The sequence below is a fragment of the Anguilla rostrata genome, chromosome 3 (genome assembly GCF_018555375.3).
Source record: "Anguilla rostrata isolate EN2019 chromosome 3, ASM1855537v3, whole genome shotgun sequence".
NCBI classification, from domain to species: Eukaryota; Metazoa; Chordata; class Actinopteri; order Anguilliformes; family Anguillidae; genus Anguilla; species Anguilla rostrata.
This window is the reverse complement of record NC_057935.1, coordinates 34,466,548-34,488,061: the sequence shown is the minus strand read 5'-3', so window position 1 is coordinate 34,488,061 and position 21,514 is coordinate 34,466,548. Positions and strand designations below refer to the sequence as shown.

General features: G+C 38.8%; 2 protein-coding genes across 2 annotated transcripts in view; one reads left to right on the top strand and one right to left on the bottom strand.

The window, feature by feature from the left end:
- The window catches only part of LOC135249678 (titin-like), a gene marked incomplete at its 3' end in the record, with an annotated part of 52,195 nt that extends 36,627 nt beyond the window's left edge, over positions 1-15,568 (bottom strand). Inside the window, exons 1-7 of the mRNA XM_064325194.1 lie at positions 15,357-15,568; positions 12,010-12,110; positions 7,833-8,036; positions 7,173-7,460; positions 6,469-6,557; positions 6,160-6,380; positions 5,636-5,909 (exon numbers count right to left, since the gene is read on the bottom strand). Of these exons, the coding sequence (XP_064181264.1) occupies positions 5,636-5,909; positions 6,160-6,380; positions 6,469-6,557; positions 7,173-7,460; positions 7,833-8,036; positions 12,010-12,097 (1,164 nt within the window). The remainder of the gene's footprint in view (positions 1-5,635; positions 5,910-6,159; positions 6,381-6,468; positions 6,558-7,172; positions 7,461-7,832; positions 8,037-12,009; positions 12,111-15,356) is intronic.
- zc3h15 (zinc finger CCCH-type containing 15) overlaps positions 1-21,514 on the top strand; it is a 454,134-nt gene that overhangs the window by 243,135 nt on the left and 189,485 nt on the right. The gene's annotated exons all lie outside the window — the stretch shown is intronic.

Below are 21,514 nucleotides of genomic sequence, written 5' to 3'. Positions count from 1 at the left end.
ATTTCTCTCGTCTCCACAGTCTTATGAGAAGGAGGCTTGACGGGCCTGATGATCTTTTGACCAGCAGAAGTAGAGGATAACTCTTTCTGCAGTGTAGCAATAGCAGAGCCTGCTATTGACACCTGACCAACCCAAGAACAAAAAATGAGTCTCAACACATAATTCTTAGATTTTTGTCTTTTTGTTCTTTCTTAAGCCAGACAATGGAAATCATTCAAGTTAGTTTCAGCATGAATGGGTTGAGTGGAACCATGGGCAATAAGACCTTTATCTTTAGTAAAGAGACAGGAGAACATTTGTTATGATGAACATAATGAAATGAGTATGTCATGAAGAGTTAATGTTGTTGAGGAGTTTAGCAAGGTGAGAAAAATACACACTAGAACCACACCACAGCAAAAATGATTGTAAAAGTTAAATAATTAGGTGAAGCTCAACATATCACAGTGAACAATACTTGCGGGGAAAAGGTTGTATGTCAGGCAATCAGGAACGTATGCTTTAGTCATTGAGGTTAGCCTAAAACTGTCTCTTCTCACTAACTCACTGAAATATGCACCCAGCATTTGGTGCCATCAACCACTACTGTGGTGTTCAAGTGTGGCCACCAAACTATTACAGCTTCCCCACAAAACAAAGGGAAAATCTTTTCACATAAATTCACATTATGCTGTTCTTTTACCTCACTTTTCTTCTTCACAATTTGGAATCATATTTTGCATATGTAAACTCACCATTTTTCTCACCTGCCCATCATTAACATATTACAGACCAAATTATATTACAGGAGAGGAGGTACCAATCAGAGGACAGGTACATCTCTCACTGATGACAACTAGTAACTGGTGGGTTTCCATGTTAGGAGAAATAATGCACCTGTGCCCCCAAGGAACATTTAAACCCACTCTACTCCTGGTGGATAACTAGCTATGCCACTGTGACTTCCCAGACATAAAGCTGACTAGGCCCAAACTAGTGATTATAGAGAACTGAGAGCCCTTTCTTACAAAGCCACTCAGGACCTGTATGTTCCACTGTTTGCCTGATATTTCCCATGCTTACCTCGTAGCTATGGTCAGGTTTAGGAACAGTAACTTTTGAAACAGTGAAATGTGGAATTGGGGAAGGCGCAAGTGCAGTGTCCACATGGGTGATGGTTTCTTTACTTCCTTCGATCTAAAGCAACCAATAGAGTACAAGTTGAATGATGATAACCACTTGAAATGTTACAAAATAACAATGCTGTACTGTAGTGAAAGCATGTCATTGTTCTAAATGAAAAGACATCGAACCTGAGCAAACTCGGCACTCTTTTCAGCGGAAGGGATTTGGATTGTAGGCATTTGCACAGCCTCAGTTTTCACCATCTCAGAGGTGACTTGCTGCTCTGTAGACTGTACAGTTGCAGACTGCTGTACTAAGTCATGCTGTATGGTCCTCTCTTCAACATGACCACCCTCTTCATGCACAGGCATTCGAATGCGTGCTTGGTCAACAGCAGCTAGCACTGTGGCCACTGCCTCCGCCTTTTTCCCACCCTCACCCTGGAGACAACAGGCAGCATTTGTGTTCAAATTGCACATCACCATGACTGTTAATACTGTCTCTGTAAACATATGAATTTAAAATATTCCAGAAACCATTAATTGGTAATATGCAAGAGTTAAAACTCTATAAATGACTTATTTCCAAAGCTAGCGAAAAAATACATATACGTATACTATAAATTTGTCTGAGCGGTATCTATTAGGATGATGCAAGCTATCACGTGACTTTGAACGCATGCTTTAAGGTGCTGGTCGAATTACTACTGTGTGACATTGGATCTTGGAGATAAAAAAGGGATGTGAGATGTAGATGGGTAAAGACAAACATGTCATTGCTAGCTACCTGCTCCTGAACCATCTGTGTATCTATGGCTGTGGAGCTTTCCATTACTCTGTGTTCTGCCACAGTGCTGACAGCCTCTTTCCCTCTGGCCTGGTCAGTAACAGCAACCGCTGTTGCCACCGCTGTCATTTTTTCGATGTCCAGTGCACTCTTTATGTCCCCAAAGTAAGTGATAAGAAAATACAGTTAGACTAGCAATTCCATAATAATTCAGAACAATATAAGACAAAAGAAAAATGAAAGAATCTTTTTTCTCAACTAGGTTGTTTAGGAAGCTTATTCCTTTATAGGGAACAGGAAGCTATACAAATATGTCACCCTCTCCCAAGACTGATGCAATGTCTGATGCTGTTACTGTAACACTGTTGTGATTACAGATGTACAGTTTGCCTGTAAAAATTGTAGGGAGAGGATACTGGTTTGGGCGTATAGGCTAATGCATAGGAACTGTGTAGCACAATATTATTTAATGTTGTGATACTGGATGCAAAATAAGTCAAGACTTAAACTATTAAAACATAGTTTAACTTTTTTTTCTCACATCAGCTGCCCACATCAGAGAAATCAAGGAAATGAGCATATACTATTTCCGTTTGCATAGCCTAGATTTCTTGGCAACCTTTTTCAGTCTTGGACCAGCAGCATGTCAGTCAGTGATATTACACTTACAGCAATCATTATCTAGTTAATACTAAAAGTTCATATTCACAGATACAAGTTAGCTGCAACAATGCAATGCCAGCTAAACTTTGGTTAGTACTAACATTATTAAGTCCCTGCTGATGCTTTTTTATTTATGTGTACATAATTTCATATTTAAAAAGCATCTATAGATGGGTGTTAACACTTTTGCGAGGATCTGTACAAAAAGTGATAAGCACAAAAATAGTTTTGGTGGGCAATCACTCCATAGACAATCAATGTGTGAAATAGTATCAAAAAGGTACAACCTGCAATACAAAAATCATTAATTTTAGCAAAACCTGCAACTTACAGTCATTGACCATATTGCACGATAATGATACCAACAAGATACTGTACCAATAACAGCTTATTCAACCACTCTGGTTTTTGACAATGCTAGGTCATAAATCTGTTGTCATTAACTTAATAGACCCAGAATATGTATATTAGCCTATTAAGCATCAAAAAACAAAACCAAAGATCCACCATACAATTCTGAAAATCCCTGCTCACAGATACCCACACATCCATGCTGACATAAAAACAGAGAAGAGAATGTTCTCCTCATTGCTTACAGTCAATGAACATCTTGACTCAGACACCTTCAAATACAGTTAAATTAAGTGCGCTGCTGAAATAAAAACAATTGAATGATAGATCAGACAGTGGATTGAATGGTAATATTGCTTTGTGGAGCCCATGTGGGTACAGGATGAGAAAAGACTGAGAGAAGACAAGAAAACCAAATCATATACAGCGAGCTCCACAATGCTTGGGACAAAGGCATATTTTTATCTTGATTTGGCTCTGTACTTCACAATCTAAGATTTGCAAACAATTCAAATATGGTTAGAGTGCAGATAGATTCTCAGCTTTTATGAAAGGGTATTATTGTAGATTTGGGTTTCACAATGTAGAAATTGCAGCACTTTTTATACATAGCCCCCATTTCAGGGAACCATCATGTTTGGGACATATTAATGCTACAGTATGTAAATGAAAGTAGTCAGGTTTAGTACTTTGTCCGCATGTCCTTTAGATGCAATGAGTGCTTGAAGTCTGTTATGCATAGACATCACCAGCTGCTGAGTATCTTCTCTGGTGATGCTCTGCCAGGCATATATTGTAGCTATTTTCAGCTCCTGCTTGTTTTTGGGGCTAACTGCCTCAAGTTATCTCTTCAGCATATAAAACGCATATTCAATTGGATTCACATTGGGTGACTGACTTGTTCAGTCAAGAATTTCACTGTTTTGGCCTTGGAAAAACTCCTTTTTTGCTTTAGAAATATGTTTGGGATCATTGTCTTACTGCAGGATGAAGCGCTATTCAATGAGTTTGGAGGAATTTGCTTGAACTTGAGCAGATAAGTTGCTTCTGTATGTTTCAGAATTTGCTCTGCTGCTGCTATCAGCAGTTACATTACCAATAAAGACAAGCAGCCATACAAGCTCAAAACATAACACCCCCACCACCATGTTTCCTATTGGCCTCTGTACTTTGCTCTTGCCATCACTCTGATGCTAAGGAATCTTTGTCTCATCTGTACACACGACCTTTCAAAAACTCTGCAGGCTTTTAGGTACTTTTAGGTATAAACTGTAACCTGGTCATTCTGTTTTTGCAGCTAACTAGTGGTTTGCATCTTACAGCAAAGCCTCGATATTTATGTTTCTGGAGACTTAATGCAGACAGTAACAGAGGTGTATTGTATTTGCGCCACCAACATGCACTAAACCAGCTGATTACAATAATTAGTTCTCCTACCATGGTGAAGAGTTATGCTAATTAGAATCAGCTGGTTTAGTGCATGGTGGTGGAGCAAATACATGGTCAGTCTTTTTACTCTTTGAAGTAATCACTGACACATCCATGCCGCTTTAAGAACGCTTCCGATCTGTCGGACTGGAAAATGCGGGTTTTTTCTTCTATATGGGGAGAATTCTTCAATCATCAACCGCAGGGTTTGCCTTGGCCAACTAGTTCAGTTACAATTACTGAGCTCATCAGTGCTCTCTTCCTTCTTAATTATATTACAAAACTAAGTAACCTTTAGTAAGCCTAAGGTTTGGCCTATGTCTCTGGCAGTTTTTTTTCTTATTTCTCAGCCTCATAATGGCTTCTTTGACTTTTATTGGCATGCCTCATGTCCTTGTGTTGATAAACGCCAATAAGAGACTCCAAAGTAATGAAAAGCAAATGCACCCAAACATTAAGGTGATCTGAAAGGGGGGACTATGTATAAAAAGTGTTGTAATTTCTACACAGTGAAACCAAATTGTATAAAAATACCCTCTAATAAAACCTGTGATTTAACCACATGTGAATTATTTGATTACAAAGTTGTGAAGTACACAGCCAAATCAAGAAAGAACATGTATTTTTCCCAAACATTGTAGCTCACTGTATATTATATATGGCGTATGATAAATTCATTGCCGTATGTTTAATACTTACAGCAAATTTAAAATACAGTAGAAGTGCCTTAACGCATACTAAAAAACATGGTTGATGGGTACAATGCATGGGGAAATGAATGCGGTGAAATGCTTGAGAAAACAAAGCGCATGTATGGTTTTGGATCGTCATGTAGGCTATACTGTGAAGTAAAACAGAAAAACCCATGGGACTATGAGAAGGGTGACTGGATTGGACAGTGGACTTGATGTCTGAACTACCTGCTTCTGGATGGGCTCTAAGGGCATAGTAGTGATGCTTGTTTCTGTGCTGGTCCACTCTGTGATACAAGAGGTGGGTGTGCGGCCACGGGCCTGGTCCACTGCAGCTACTACAGCAGCTGCTGCGTCTGTTTTATCACTTTCATGCTGGTCCTATTACAAATGAGTCAGTTTAAAATAGACAATCCTTAGAAACAAATAATTTATCAATGAATTAAGGAATAATTAAGGTAAACTAATAACGCCATAGTTGCTGACCACTGTCAAAACTAAGAAGGCCACTTCAAGGAGAGGTCATCTGGGGACTCATACTTGCACATATATTGATGTGCCACCAGGTGGCAATGGTGCATGTTCATAGGGATAGTGGATGATTATCTTACCTCTTTAATGGAAACTCCTAAACCTCCAGTAGCTTTTTGCTGCATCCCAAAAGAGCCTTCCCAGCGCTGCTCCATGTGCACGTGAGTTGCAGCGGTCTGGATTTGGGTGGCACCAGCAGTCATCATGCGAGTAAAACTGGCCTCTGTATAGTCCTCTTGCTTCCATGGTGGGAGAACATCTGGGCTGGGAGTGACCTGCTTACGGGTCATGACTGGGGACTTGACAGGTCTGATAGGAGAAACTGACAATCTCATTGTGGAGGGAGATACAGACCTGTGAAAGAGAACAAAAGCAATATCTGTCAGAACAAGGAACAAACACAACATACAAATATGGGGGATTGTGGTTGAGACATGAAAGGAGAGGTTTCATTTGACCCTTCATGATAGTACTTTGTTTTCAATAGTATTGTTAGAATTGTGCAATAATAAAAAGCCAATAAATGGTGTGTCATGAGGAGCAATGTTACAAATTTTTTTAAATCTGTTTGCGCAGCAGTGCCACAGAGCAACCAGTGGTTTACCTGATGGGAGTTGGAGTTGGCCCCTTCACGTGCCTCACAGGAGAGGGCGACTGATGGCGTGTGGCTGAAACTTTGGAAACCATAGATGGTGGGGACTTGGAAGTTGGTTTCGGGGGCACACGTGGGGGGGGTTTGTGTGGCAGCTGCTGAATAACTGCACCTCCTTCCACATGCATTTCCATTGTTTCTGAAGTGCTAGTCTGAAAATGAGCTCCCACTCTCTGTGAATGATGGAAAAATTTTGATTAGCATGTTTATTAATTCAAATCAGCATTAAGTAATCCAATTGTTAATTTGACATTCTCTTACCTTTTCAACTCTGGTCTGGTGAGCTTGAGAAATCTGAGCAGTTGAGACAACTGTCTTTGTCTTTTTAGCAGGTACTGCTACTTCTTCACCTGAATATCATGCAAAAATTAATTGATACATATGCAATTAATTAATTAATATTTTTTGGTATTGATGTTCAAGTAAAGAAGAATTACATGATAAATTAATACCATTTGAAAATGAAGCCACACAATGACACACATTTCCACAGCTAGTTTGGTAGTTTTCACTCCATAGCTCATTTGTTCTCACTTTTGGTACATTCAAACTGAAATAAATATGTGGCTCATTAATAAAGTCTAGATCTGTAATGTTAGACATAACTTCTACTAATAATTCAGAGTATGGCCTTTAACTGTGATTCAGTCAACATTTGTCTCTAGATTTCATTCACCATTACAAACAAGTCATTTTTTTCTCCACAGTTTGGAGAGTTCAGCATACATCAAAATTATCTCCTCAAACTGTGTGGGGGGGGGGGGGGGCTATTCACACGTTTAATTGTGCATTAAATTTAAGGACACATTTTGATATAGTCCAGGCCTTTTTCTTGTACCAATTTCTGGATATGTCATTCAGTACATGTCAAGATTTTAACAAATTCCTTATCAAATATCCTTAACAGCAGTGAGACTAAGAAAAACAAATTGTGTGTAAAGGTTTAAAACAATGAAAAAGTTCACCTTGAACAAGCAATTCAGCTGTAGATGTGGCACGTCCACTGCTGTTTGTGGCATTAACGGAGTATGTTCCAGAATCTTCAGGGAAGGCTTCAGCAATCAGCAAGCTGTAGAGGTCTCCTTCTTGAACAATCTGAAAGTCAGTGGAGCTCTGAATCTCAGCTCCCTCCCTATAGAACTTCACCACAGGTGTAGGGATTCCTGTCACGCGAACATCCAGTCTCACTTGGCTTCCTTGTCTCACAATCATACTCTGTAGTCTCTGAATGAAGTTGGGGGGCGCGGTTTCAGCTGAAAATAAATTTTAAAAATCGTTAGTCAATCCAATAATCAATAACATTTTGTTTGACGTATCACCCTGAACAAAGGGATTGTCAGACTCTATTATTCGTACAAATGTTAATGATGTGTTCACAGCAGAAAATAGATTACACAAATTAATAGTAACAGTACGAATAAGGTACGATGCATACCAGATATCCAAATACACATTTTTCATAGTTGTATACAGTAGGTTCTAAATGCAATAATTTCTTCTTGAAATTATGAACAACTTTCAAGGGCAAATCTATGACTACAGAAAAACTTGCTGTATTTAACAGATTTTAAAATCTGAATTTAACAGATTTTATCTTGATAACAATTTTTTAATATCCTTTTTACCTGTAACAAGTAGTTCGGCAGTGCTAGTGGCTTGTCCAGCACCATTGGTGGCTCGTACGGAAAATCTTCCACTGTGCGCGGCTGTCACGGCAGAGATCGTCAGTACAGCGCGGCCGTCGCTGAACGAGATCTGTGCGCCGGGCAGAGCGGCAGCAGAAAGAACCTGGCCATCACGAAACCAGCTCACCTCAGGAACTGGAGCGCCTGTGTGTAAAATTTAGCATTGAATTTAACAGTATATAACAGGACTACAGTGAGCTCCCTAATGTTTGGGACAACTTCAAATTTTTCTTGATTTGGCTCTGTAGCCTACTCCACACTTGTAGATTTGCAATCAAACTACCCACATGTGGTAAAAGTTTCATATAACTGTCTGGTAGACCTGCTGTTAACCGAGCAAGTTTTCGCCACAGTCAGTTAATGAGCCAGTAACTGCTACTACTCCATCGCCGTTTATGGTGTCCACTTGCTGGGCGCTAGCTGACCGATCGTTCGCAAGTCACTTTTTGCCGAATAAAAACACTGTCAGCGGTGATTAACAAATCTACCAAGTATTTTAATAACTGATCTGCAGGCATGTAAATATGACAACGCACTTTGTACAGCAAGTTTTCCACCTGGTGCATGAAGACAAAAATAATATACACTGAATTTCTAATTATTAGGCTATTTTTTTTAGATCATCAAAACCAATGGAGAAAAGCCAATATACGCAAGGAGCCCCCAGGACCGATTCTGAGCACCACTGTCTTAAATGCTCTTGTCGGTCTCTTAAATGCTAAAAACATGTTCCTTTCTAAATGCCAGTCTTACAAAGATGGTTAATTTCGTTAAATTCTGTGTGTGTGATTTCATCGTGTGTTGTAGGCTATGTATCCAGCAAATAAACCTCTTAATTCGCTTCGTGAAACTGAAAATTTTGCAGTGTTTATCCCAAAATCGGGACTATAGTAGCTTTGTCACATGCGTGAAGCATGGCCCAGGTAGACATTTACGGAATGTACACGACTGACAAGCCGTCAAACACGTTTGGCATTGAATATTTGCCGGTTAGGGTTAGCTAGCTAGTCAAATGGCTTGGTAGCCAAAGTTGCGAACTGTTTTAGCATAGGCTACTGGACTACCAAATATAGCAAGCTGATTACGCTTTCTGCCAACTAATTATTTGGTTAAGTAGGCTAAAGGAAATAGTAAAAATGACTCGGCTACCGAAAAACTTCAGAGGAGGATTATTTTATGGTCGTCTAGTGCAGTTGTAAATAGCACACGCCATAATGAAATCACTACGAAATGGGATGCTTTGTCCTCTGGAGTAATCAGGAAGTGACGCCTGACGAACTGTACCTCATTGGTCCACAACACATATTATAACAGTGCCCAAATGACACAATAAATCATGAAATCGACCCATGGACAGTCATAAGACGAATAAAATACACATATTGTGACTATTTGTTCTTATGAGAAAAAATTATTGACTTTGTATTTTGACCGCATTTGTACCGTAGACTTACGTGGAAACCGGATATGAACACACCTATACTGGAGCCAACCGTAGAGGCGCTAGTGAGCAACCAGGAACAACAAGACCAGGAAATGAGCTTCAAAAACGAAGTCTGGTTTTGGCCGCTTGGAAGGAAGGAGGGAAAAATGAACTTACCTGTGTGTGTGTTATGAAGGTGAATTGTAAATGAATGTGAACGGAAATGTATGATAAAAACGGAAAAGAAACAATGTTCGTTTTACCGCAAATTTAAAATACTTAAAAACGACCGCAATTTCTGTGAAATGGATTTGGTAGCGGTACACTTGTTTGCAGTAAATTACTTGTAATTTGTGGACAAAAGTGAAATTATTCAATGTAAAAGGTGACAATCATATTAAACATTGTTTTATTTTGTATTACATTAAAAGCTAGCAAACGCCGACCAAACCTGCAGCCGGTTTTGCTGGAAGCCTTCCAAGGAAGCGCAGGCCATACCATAGGGCTTTTTCATGGGGGTGTTTGGGACACATCATGTGTGAGATACAAAAAGGGAGAGGATTTATGCATTTGCTTTTGTTTTCTGTAATGGACAGTTCATTATTCTCATTCATTTGTTTATGGATAGTATTTATTTATTGTTTGTTCTTGAAATGTATATGTAAAATAAGAAATAATGATAAAAAGAAGAAACTTAAAAAAAAAAAATAGAATTATCGGGGTAGGGCCTTGGGCTATATAAGCCAGAGGAAAAGTCCTCCTGGGGTGATTATGTTGTGTGTGTGCTGAGTGGTCAGTGGTTTGTGGTATTTGTTGTATATATATTGTTGTGTCGTCACCTGTACACATTTTGCACCGGTTCTTGGTTTGAAGCATATCTCCTGTAAATAAACCTGGGTGAACAGAAGTTTTTGTCTCCAACCGCCGCCGGACTCCCTCACAAGACCTTTTTACAGAACTCTGCAGGCTCTTATAGGTACGTCTTAGCAAACTGTAACCTGGCCATCCTATTTTTGCAACTAACTAGTGGTTGCATCTTGCAGTGTATCCCCTGTGGCATTATTTGTGAAGTCTTCCGTGGACATTAACACAGCCAAGCTTGCTTCCTGAACAGCATTTCTGATCTGTCGGACAGGTGTTTGGTGGTCCCAACCAATTGATTCTGTCAAGCCTAAGTTTGGGCCTATGTCTCTAACTGCTTTTTCTTATTTCACATCCTCATATAGGCTACCTTGACTTTCAATGGCACAACTCTGGTCCTCAGGTTGACAAATACCAATAACAGACTCCAAAGACAATCAAAAGCCCAGAATCAACACTACATACTAAAAGCTCTCTTGCACTAAGAAAGCTATTGAACATACCAGACCAATCAGAAACACTTGTGAAGCCATTTGTTCCAACAATTATGGTGCCCTGAAATGGGAGGCTATGCATAAAAAGTGCCGTAATTTCAACATTTTTATTTCTACATAAAAATACCATTTCATAAAAATGGAGAATATGCACTTTAACCACGTGAATTATTTGATAGTACAGAGTACAGAGCCAAAAATGTCTTCGTTCCAAACATTATGGAGCTTACTGTATATTTCTTTCAGACTTCTGAAAGACTTTCTTTCCGACAAAGAAAATGTATAATTTTACTCAGTTGTAAAATAGCTATACATCCCAAATTATACTACACGTATATAGAATTTGCAGGGTTACAGACATAATACAATTATTAATAGGTATCACTGTAAATTCACAGAACAATACCATCTGTGATCATCCATGAGAATAGTAGAACTGTCAAACAACCTGAGCTGCATTCACCCTCACTCATGGTCTCATGTTTACATGTTTTCTGCTCAAATGGTTTAACAGTAATACTTGAATAATGAACCATAAAATATTCATGAAGCACTAAACCAATGTCATGTTTCAAACACAAATGTCTTTGTGCCTAACACATGAATGAAAATATGCTACATAAAAATATAACTATAAATAAAGACTATTTTACCTCTAACAATTTGAATTAGAAGCCAGTACTATACCATGCCATGCACTAGCACAGGGCTCTCCAACCCTGACCTTGGAAGGCCACATGATTTTTTTTCACGATCAGTTCAAACCATAGCGCCAGATGATCAAATTGCATATAAGTAACAACAAAAACCTATGGCATTTCAGAATCAGGTTTGAGGGAAAATTTTCAATCGAGAACACAGTTGGCAATTAAAAATAATGACCATCAACAGCAGGTGGTTTATCTTTTGTAAATAAATATGTAATATCAAACAAGAGACTCATGACTTGCAATGTCCTCCAACATGTAACTACTCATATGAGAGGTGGCCATGGTGGTCTTCCACTCTTATACATTTACTATTACTACTATTGTTACAATTACTTGAATGGATCATTGTTAATTTATATGTTCAATTGTAATGAACTTGCATCACAATATTAATATGACCCAGTTATGAAAACCATTAGATTGCATTTAAATGCATTTACGCATTTAACAAAAAAAATAAGAATTTTTTAAAAAGCTGTTAAATTTCACACTTATTGTCCGTCGCTTTGGATAAAAGCGTCTACCAAATACATATAATGTAATACTGTATTTTTGTTGTAGACTGAATCAAAGGAATGGTAAGCATGGCAAAAGGTCTAAGAACAGGTGGGAAAAGGTTAGCTCCTTACCACTAACTTGAGCCTCAAACGTTGCAGCACTACCCTCAAGTGCCACAACGCTTTGAAGCGGCTGTGTAAACGTTGGCGCCTGGGACATGTTGGTAGGCACCCTGAGAAAGAAGAAAGACAAGACACACAATGTTACCCATCTATTGTGAGTATGTGCACACACACACACACACACACATTAACATTAGCAGTGCAAACAGTAACATGTTCGTGTGCATTAATTACATCACAAATTAACATGCGGCATCATTTTTATCTTAAGACCCAGTATTTTAATATAATTGTTTAATCTGTATAGACAGGATAATTGGTGTTATTTTTAGGTATTTAGAAAAGAGAGAAACTGACGAATCACTTATTTAACCCCAGAGCACCTGGCCCTTTCCAGCCTGACACTTGAGAGACCAGTGGCACCATGGGGTCTGGGTGTCAGGGCAAACCCCCCAGTCCCAGCAGTGACTGACACCTCACAGACTTAGCAGCGGCAACTGGGAGTCATCAATCAATAGCATACAGCTCATCCAACCCACAGATGTCAGCCTGGAAACACTGACAAAATGTTAACATTTGTCAGACATTTCTCATTAAGAAATGACTAATATTGTACGTGATATAAATAGTTCTTACATTGTTTTGCTCTCGTACTACATTCCTGTATTTGAGTAAACAATTGAGTCTTCTCCGTGAATAATTTGCATTCAAATGAAAGGAAAAAAAATCTATGTGATATGTAAATGAGCTTAGTGCTAAACCGTCTGCCTTTGTAAAAAAAATAAAAAATAAAAAAAGAGCTGAAATATTTTAAGCCAATTAACATACATGAAAATACATTGAGGTGATCAATCCTACTGGCTATTTTTGTGAAGCAAGAATGTGCTTTGGTGTTGCATTTGGTTTTTCCTACACAGATTAAATACCTTGTATATGTTGTATAATTTTAAAGGAACTCCAGGATTTAAAGACAAATCGTATGCATGTTGTGGGTCATTACAATAAGCAATTGAAAGGGAAACATTTATGTGTAAGCCATACCTTAAATACCTAATTTTTAATAAATATAAATATTTAGTAATACTGTTTGTGCATGCAAATGTGTCATTTTCAAACTGTTCTCAGAATACATTTCAGAGCAATTACTTTATATTCACATACATGTTTATATCTTAGCACATTTTTACAAGTGATTCAAAGAGGACATAATTCCCTTGGGAATTAATATGAAGCAGACAAGATTATTTACTTATTCACAAAATTGCACAAAAATCAAATAACTGTATTAGATAATGTACTCAAAAATATACTTCTGATTAAAAAGCAACAAAATGAAATAAATCCATAAAACAGATTTATTTCATACTACTATTTATGATCATTTCCTACCCAACATTTTGTAAATGATCACACAATAAGTGTATTAAGAACTTAAAAGGTAATTAACAGGGAGGGAGCTACAAGAATTGTGAATTCCCAAAATCTACCCCCCCCCCCCCAAATTTAGAGTTCCTTAGGTATTTTTAAACCATAATGTTTTAAAATATCTTGCCTGCTTTATCTCCATTATAATGAGGCAATTACAGTTTTTTTTGCCTATTCTGTTTAGATAAGGTATCTTGCTAGCAACTGGTGTTTGATTAACTATGAACTGCCCTGAACTGGAAAAAAAAAAAAAATAAATAAATGTAAAGACAACATGTGTCGCTGCCTTATATTTCTTCTAAGCGGCATATGCCATTTTACATTCCACTACCAATACACTATATAAATTAACTGTAAAACTGAAGCAAACATGGTTTTTAATGAGTAGAAGTAAATGGCACCCAGACTAACATACAAAAAAAAAAACACACAGATGCAGAAATGGGCTTCTCGGTGCACCTTTTTCAATGTGATACAGTGTAGGGGACAACAGTCCAATCATGTAAACACACAATAAATAATATTTATTAAGAGATGAATAAAAACAAAAAACAGGCATTTCACAGTATGTCCACTACTTCTGCACAAGCATTCAAGAATATCAGCAAAGCAGCATTAAACAAATTGTTCGAGGAATCATTACAATTGAAATTCAGCAATGTCAGTAATTGTAAAAAGCGATTTTGAGCCAACCACACTCATTTGAAATTCCAACTGAAGAGAGCTATTCATTTCTCTTTCTTCCAACCATTCAAACACATTTATTTCAAATAGGTTTGTATGCGTTTGAGTGAAGTATGTAGATTGCAGGAGCTTTGGTGGCCATATTGATAACTAATCATCAGGAACTATTAACAGACAGTTACCAAATTAGCAACAGTAAACCTGATTAACTGAATATTTGCATCTTGTTTTTTCACCAATATTTAATTGCATTTTGAACCACATGATGGTGGATATTCCCATGCCACTCTGTCAATTTTATAACATGACACCATTTTTTTAGGCTACAAGCCATATAACATAGATGCAACTAGTATAATAGTTATGCAACCATATAATTCAATCTTTATTATACTATTCTGAGCTATTATTTGAGTGAAGACTACACATTGAAAATAGTAATTGTATGGGGAAAAAACTGTTGAAAGCATGCTTATTTTCTGTCCACATGCATCTGTGCAGATTAAATAGTCAAATGTAGGTAGTATGTAGAATACATAAAAGGAGGAGGTTGAAAATAACCAGTCACACAAACAAGAAACAACTTGAAGAAAACATGATATCGTCAGAGCAAATTCACAAGCCAAATATAACCTCAGATTCAATCCACCACTTGTGTATTTTATTCTTCAAATGGAAGACTCCTTTAAGAAGCAATACCTACTGTTCAAAAGTTTACATTAATTAAAATATAAACACAATTACGTTGAAGAACAGTGTTCTATAACAAAACAGAAAATAACTCCTAACTGTACAAACTTCTCATGCCTAAGAACTGGAATCTGTGATAGAAATGGTTTGACTCTAAAAATAATCTGTCCCAAACCTGATTGACAGTCACCATGTGGCACATAGCTGGAGGTGCAACTGATATCCCTACCGCTGATTCCCTTAAAAAGACATCACAGTGCAGCTGGGACACCACTCTAATGCTATCAGGAGCTATTCTTGGCTATTCTCAAATCATTCCACTGTATACTAACCTTGAAGATGGAAAAGCACTCTCTAATACACAATTGTTTTGAAACTGCAATATTGTCGTTTATTCTTGAAAACAACTTTCTACAAACAGCTTAACCACTCACACTGTAGGTTCTGCATTGCATAAAATCATCTTTACAACATGAGTTAATTTTTGAGAAATGCAACATACACATATGAACTGTTGAATTTATTATCATAATGCTTTATGAGGAAAATGTACTTACTTGTATTCACAAGAGTGCCCAGAAACAAGGGACTGAGCCCAGAGGTTTTATATCTTCAGACACAATCTCTTTATCCAGAATGTTTCAGAAAATCCAAATGTGAGAACAGCTGAGCCTCAAAAGAACAAAAACAAAAAACAAAACTACACAGAATGTTAGCCGTGTAGTTTTGCTTTTCCCCTGCAATCCCTACACCCGAGGCAAGGCTGGGAATGCTCCAACTACTCAGAAGTGCTAACCTTGTTGTTTTACTTTATATACCCCTGGACCAAACAGCATCATCAATGCATTGCCACTCCCCATTGGTCAGCACCTCAAAGGAATCATGGGACTGAGAAGCCATTTTATGCTTCCTCACTCCTGTCATGCATTTTACTGTTGTGCTCCTGGCATTAATTCTAGCCAGGTAGCTCCCATTACCCCTTAAATAATTCATCTAATGCCTTCAAAAATGGAAACAATCTGTAATACATTCACTCTTTACACTACAGCACTATTAAAATTGTCACTCTGTTATGCTCAAATGAAAGCAGGGAAACTCCATTAAATTGTGCTTTACCAAAAGGAGAGAGTGGCTGTCCTTGTCACTCAAATCTTGGACTAACCCCTTTGAATGAACTGGACAAAAGCACTGACCACTCTGTGGTCAATACGGATACCTCTCCTGTAATGGTGAGATTTCACATTTACTCAAAATGGAAAACAAAACACTGGCCTGCCAGTAAAACCACTTGGATGAGCAGACTTGTTAAAACATGTTTCCATATGAAGTATATTTTAAATAGCATACAAGGAATGCTTTGGGTTTTTTAACCTACCTGTATGATCTGGTGGTTTTGCCATGTTAACTTTCATCAAAAAGGAGTATTATGTATAAATATGGAATCAACACTAATTTACTTATTTGACCTTCCCTAAATGAAGTTATACAAATTCAAATAAAGCACAATGTAATCAGCTTTATGTTATGAATGTAAAAACCGTTAATAATTGTTATCTTTTTTGTTTTATTTTTGTTTCAGTACTGACCAACTATGCTTTTGTATATAGTCCACATTGACTGAAATCGTTTGCAAAATTATTGACTGGAATCATTTGTAAAATTACACCCAAACAGGACTGGACTGGGACAATAACTCAGGCCAGCAACCCAGGCCACACTGACCACACAGATCAGACCACTGATATTGTAACCTTGTCATTGACTGTACTTTCCCTCGATTCGTATAGTGACAACGAGATCAAAAGTGATTCCGAATATTAATGCCTACTAAAATATGACAATATACAGCTGTTGTCAAAAACTTGCCAGATTTCTTCATGTGTACGTAAACCAAGGAGGTTAAAAGATAACGAGTAATATATGATGACGTCACACACAGGCGTTTGTAACAAAGTTTCTATGGGCCATGTACGATGGTTACCATTTGTGGGTAACGCTGTTGTTGCCATTTGACAATGTCCACCTGTACAACACCTCAGGCAAAACACAATTCATATACTGTCTTCTCTTCTAGGCTGGCAAATTACACTCCCCATAGCATTACCAACAACTGCTATTCCCAGTCACCACATTCGAATTAGTCATTACCATAACTATTGCCAAAAAACCATCCTCCTCAACTGGAAAACAAGAAAGAAACACAATGTATGTTTCTATAAGCACTACACAACAGACAGACCTCCTCACTGAATATATATCAACAGAAAAAATGACTGCCTCTATGAACAACCAAATACACCATTTTGAGCAAATCCTCTCCTCTCAAAAATCTGAAATCCGTTTGTCATCTCATTTAATCAAGCACATACGCATACAAACATAAACATAAGCATGCAAACATTGTCTCTCTCCTAACTGCTTCTACCCGCCTTTTTTAATCCCATTTTTCATGATGTCCAGCTTTATTATGTATCATTTGCACTGCTTATGTTCCCTATAGTAATTCATAATGACCCTGATTTCTATTTTTTGTTGTGATTCCAAAAGGAAAAGAAAAAAAATCCATGACTGTTCCCATTTTTTTCCATTTCCATAACTGTCCCCGCTTTTTTCTTTTCTTTTTTTTTTTTTTTTTTTTAACCATTTCCGCGATTTCCTCCATTTTTAGTGCTTTCCATAACTTTTTGGCGGTTTGGGATGGGAAGTATCATCCTTAATGTAGTAAACATTTTGATTTGTAGTAGTTGCTCAAGAATTCTTTGGGAGCCTCCTAGCTCCTTGAAGGATCTTTTAACGGGTTGGAATGTCCTTAAAGATGGTGCACCATGATTGTTTTCTTTACATGTCTTCCTTAAAAACCGGTTGCTTTTAAACTACGTTTATGTTAGTACGGGAGATGTAAAATGCAAATATTTTAGGTGGTTGCATCGGAGCTTGAGCGATATATTTCATGTTAAACACTCAGAATTACCCTCTTGTTGTCTCCAATGAGCAGCAAGAGATTTCAATAAATATTTCAGGAGATATTATAAATAAATAAATACTTCATTTTATTTTGAAATGATTAAATAATTCCCACCTCATGGCTATTTAATTATTTAATGTTGTATTTTCGAATGGCTTTTTTCATTTCATAATGACACTTGTCCGAATGATTTGGTTGCTTTCAAGGCCAACCACCCACACTTCTTGAAGACACTCCCCCCCTTACTCTCAAAGTTCTTCTTAAAAAAGCTTTTAGTAATAAGGGTAACTGTTGAACCAGTATCCAATAAACATGGTACCTGAACACCCCCCATACAGACATCAATGACTAGGGTGGGCCCTATCAGAGTGTCCCCTACCTCCTCCTGTGAACTAACACAGTCCTCCGAGCCTAGTTGCCTCCCACCTGTAGATTGGCTCCTCGCTACTGGGGGAGAGATTTCCTGCTGCTTTGGCACCTGGCTACGTGCCCCCCCCCCCCCCCCCACCAGCTTGAACAATTGGTATAACCTGGCTAGTACTGGCACTCTGACTGGCCAAAGCACCTTGACAAAATCTAGCTATATGACCTATTCGCTGACATTTGAAACAGATCATGGGTCTACCTGTGGGATCATACCTTTTTTCCTGCCTGAAGCCTCGCTGCCGCTTGACTTCCTTTACCTGCAGCTGTTCTAGCTTCTTAGTCAACTCCTCAAGTTTCTCCTCCTGCTTCCTCACAGCCTCCCTAAGTTCCATCAGGAAAGAGTCAGGGTTAGTGTTTACTTTGGTATTTACATTGGCACAATCCACAGCACCCACATTGCTCTCACAAGTGTAAGCCATTTTACCTCTGAAGTTGTCTTCCTCCAAAAACAAAATGGCCTCCTGACACAATGCTGAGAACTGTATATCAGGGTTCTGTCTGAGTAACCGTTTCAGTTCTCTCCACAGGGAGGGGTCTCTTACATTCTCAGAAAACTGGTTTTTCACGACCTGATCCCCACTAATTCTACTGCCCCATTACAGAGATTTATCTCTTCTGATAAAGTTAACAGGGCATGGGAATATTCCCTTAAACTTTCCCCATCCTTCTGCTTTCTGTCAAAGAAACGCTTCTGTGTTTGAGTTGGAGAGTGAGGGTGACCATAGGCTCCTTTCAAGACCTCCAAAATATGCTCAGGGCTCTGCCTGACATCAGCAGGACAATGCTTTATCTCCTGTTGAGCCTCACCCTCTAAGTGATCATATAAATAAGCAGCCTGTTCTCTAGCTTTGTACCTTCTGTAATTGATGGAGTTCAGAACATCATCCACTCAGTCATAAAAAGTAACAGTACCCAGTTGACCAGAAAACATGGTGTTTCTTTTTCCTTTTGGCACATACAAAACCTCAATTGAGGGAACAACATTAATTGAGGCAGCTGATACAGTGGGGGAGGGCGATCGATGTTGTGAATGAGATTGGTGCACCCCAAATGGAGAGCCTTGCTCACCATGTAACTGGGCAGTTTGACTTTCTTTGACTAACCTCCCCTTCAAACTCTCGAGCTCTTGCTCGAGTTCCTTCACTGACATCCTGGTCAGCACAGGCTACAGCGAGGTAAAAAAATAAATCAGTCCGAATATCTTCCAGCAGGCCTTTCATTTGCCTTGATGACTACAGCACTTCAGTCTATGTCACTGCTTCTTTTTACAGCCTACCCAAAACATGATCTGCCACTATTATAGACCGTGCTCGCAGCGCCAAACTGTAATATCCAATCAGGTTTTCCTCACTAAAGAGGCACACAGACCATGTTCATTTTAGTGCAAAACAAAATTTATTGATAATCTAGGAAATGTTCATTTAAAATGCCTAACAGGAAGATTGAGTTACAAATTGAAGATTTGATTTCCACTGTCTAAATATCTATGCAGTAGAAAATCAGGTTCTGTTCAAAGTGCTTAGTGCTAAAGTGCTTTTAAGACCCTAAGAAAGCAGTGACATAAACCCCGCATTAGTATTCCCCACAATGCACTTTTTTTGCTTAGGAAGGTTCCTAACTGAGTGAAATGACCCAGAAGTATCTAAGTGGCAGCCATGATAAGAGCTGGTCAAATTCTCTAAATGCTAAGGAAAGGTGCTTCAATGCTTACTTTCTTACCCAGAGGAAAAATCTTTTGCTCTTTTCTCTTTAAAGAAAAGTCTTTTCTTTAACTCTTGAGAAAGTAGTAAGATCTCAGTTGTACATCTTTTTGAGATCACTTCAATCTGAATTGTTGCTTCTAAAACCCCCTTAGAAGAAAAGATGAGATAATGAGAGAATGAATTTGAGACTTCAGTAAGACAAATGGATATTGAATTGAGATGCGGTTGTTTCTCATGAGGTCAATGTGAGAAAACTGAGACATATTTGAGAAGAATCATGAGATCTAGGAGTCAAAGCTGAGTTTTCTTTGAGCTTTCTCTGATCTCATGGTCCCATGTTCAGGAGACCTAAATTAGACTTATTTAAGATCATTTAGAGATCTCTTGTTTTGATCAGATTAAGACTATAAATGAGCCACCCCACTAGCCTGGAACGCCAGCCGGGTTACGCCCCCACGCCGCAGAGTCGCCAGATCGTGCTCCGGGAGGGAGAGAAGAAGGCCTTGTCTCCGGGGGGGGGGGGGGTGTGTCACAGCATGTATGGATGTCAGGGCCAACACCACGACACTTAGTGGAGTGTTTTCTTTGTTTTTTGTCTTGCTTTGTTGGATGTGGGTGTGTTGGGGGGGGTAGCTCGCAGGGTTCACCTGGGCCTCTTGCGTTGGGGGTATGTGTGGGAGGAGTAAGCAGCCCACAATCTGGTCAGCTATTAGACCTGGCCACATGATATGGTAAGAATAGATAATGCCGGCTAATTGGACCAGGAAAGCACACAGGCTGACTGCGTAGAGGTATCACTGCGCCGGGTTAATCTGCCTCCCTCAGGGGTCTTCATGAAGGGTTTTACATTGCTCATTGGTGTTACCATCTGCCAAACCTCGTAAATAAATCGGACTGTTGGAACATCTCCCTGTGTCTCTGTGCTGTGCCAAGGAAAAGCCACTTGGGTGCCTGTGCAGCGTGTTTGCACATCAACATTGGATTCATGTCGATAAATATGAGTGGACAGGAGGGTGAGCGTGAGCAACCATTCTCAATGTGACAACCATTTCGTTTCACTTTTGTGACTGGTAGCCTATATTCCTTTTTTAATTTCAATTCCAACCTTAGTAGTGAAGTAGGCCTAATATTTTTTTCACCGGGTTGTCCACGTTTATAGCCTGCATGAAACAACATGGTAAAAACACACGGGGCGAAGTATCTAAAGCTGCGTTTCCATCGCAGAAACTTTCCCCAGGAACTAGGAACCTTTTGAGGAACTCGGTGCGTTTCCACCGCAGGAACCAAATTAAGTTCCGGGGACTTTATTTTACCCCCAAAAAAGTCCCTGCTCGGGGGAATATTTTCTTCCGGATTTTCTTTGTTAGTCCGTTAAAAAACGTTTGACACAGTTATGTGAGGTATGCGGTAGTTCTGCCGAATTCCTTGAAAAGTAATTCCTGGAACTAAAAGTTCTGGGTACTTTGGGTGGAAACGCGGCTTAAGATGCGCTTTTAGTAGTCCATCTTCGGAACCTGTTTCACCACGGCAGACCCACGTCAATAGCATACACAGCTGCATAATTACGTAGCCTAGTGTAAGTGCAGTTGGATTCTCTTAGCTCCGCGGTTGTCTTTTCCTA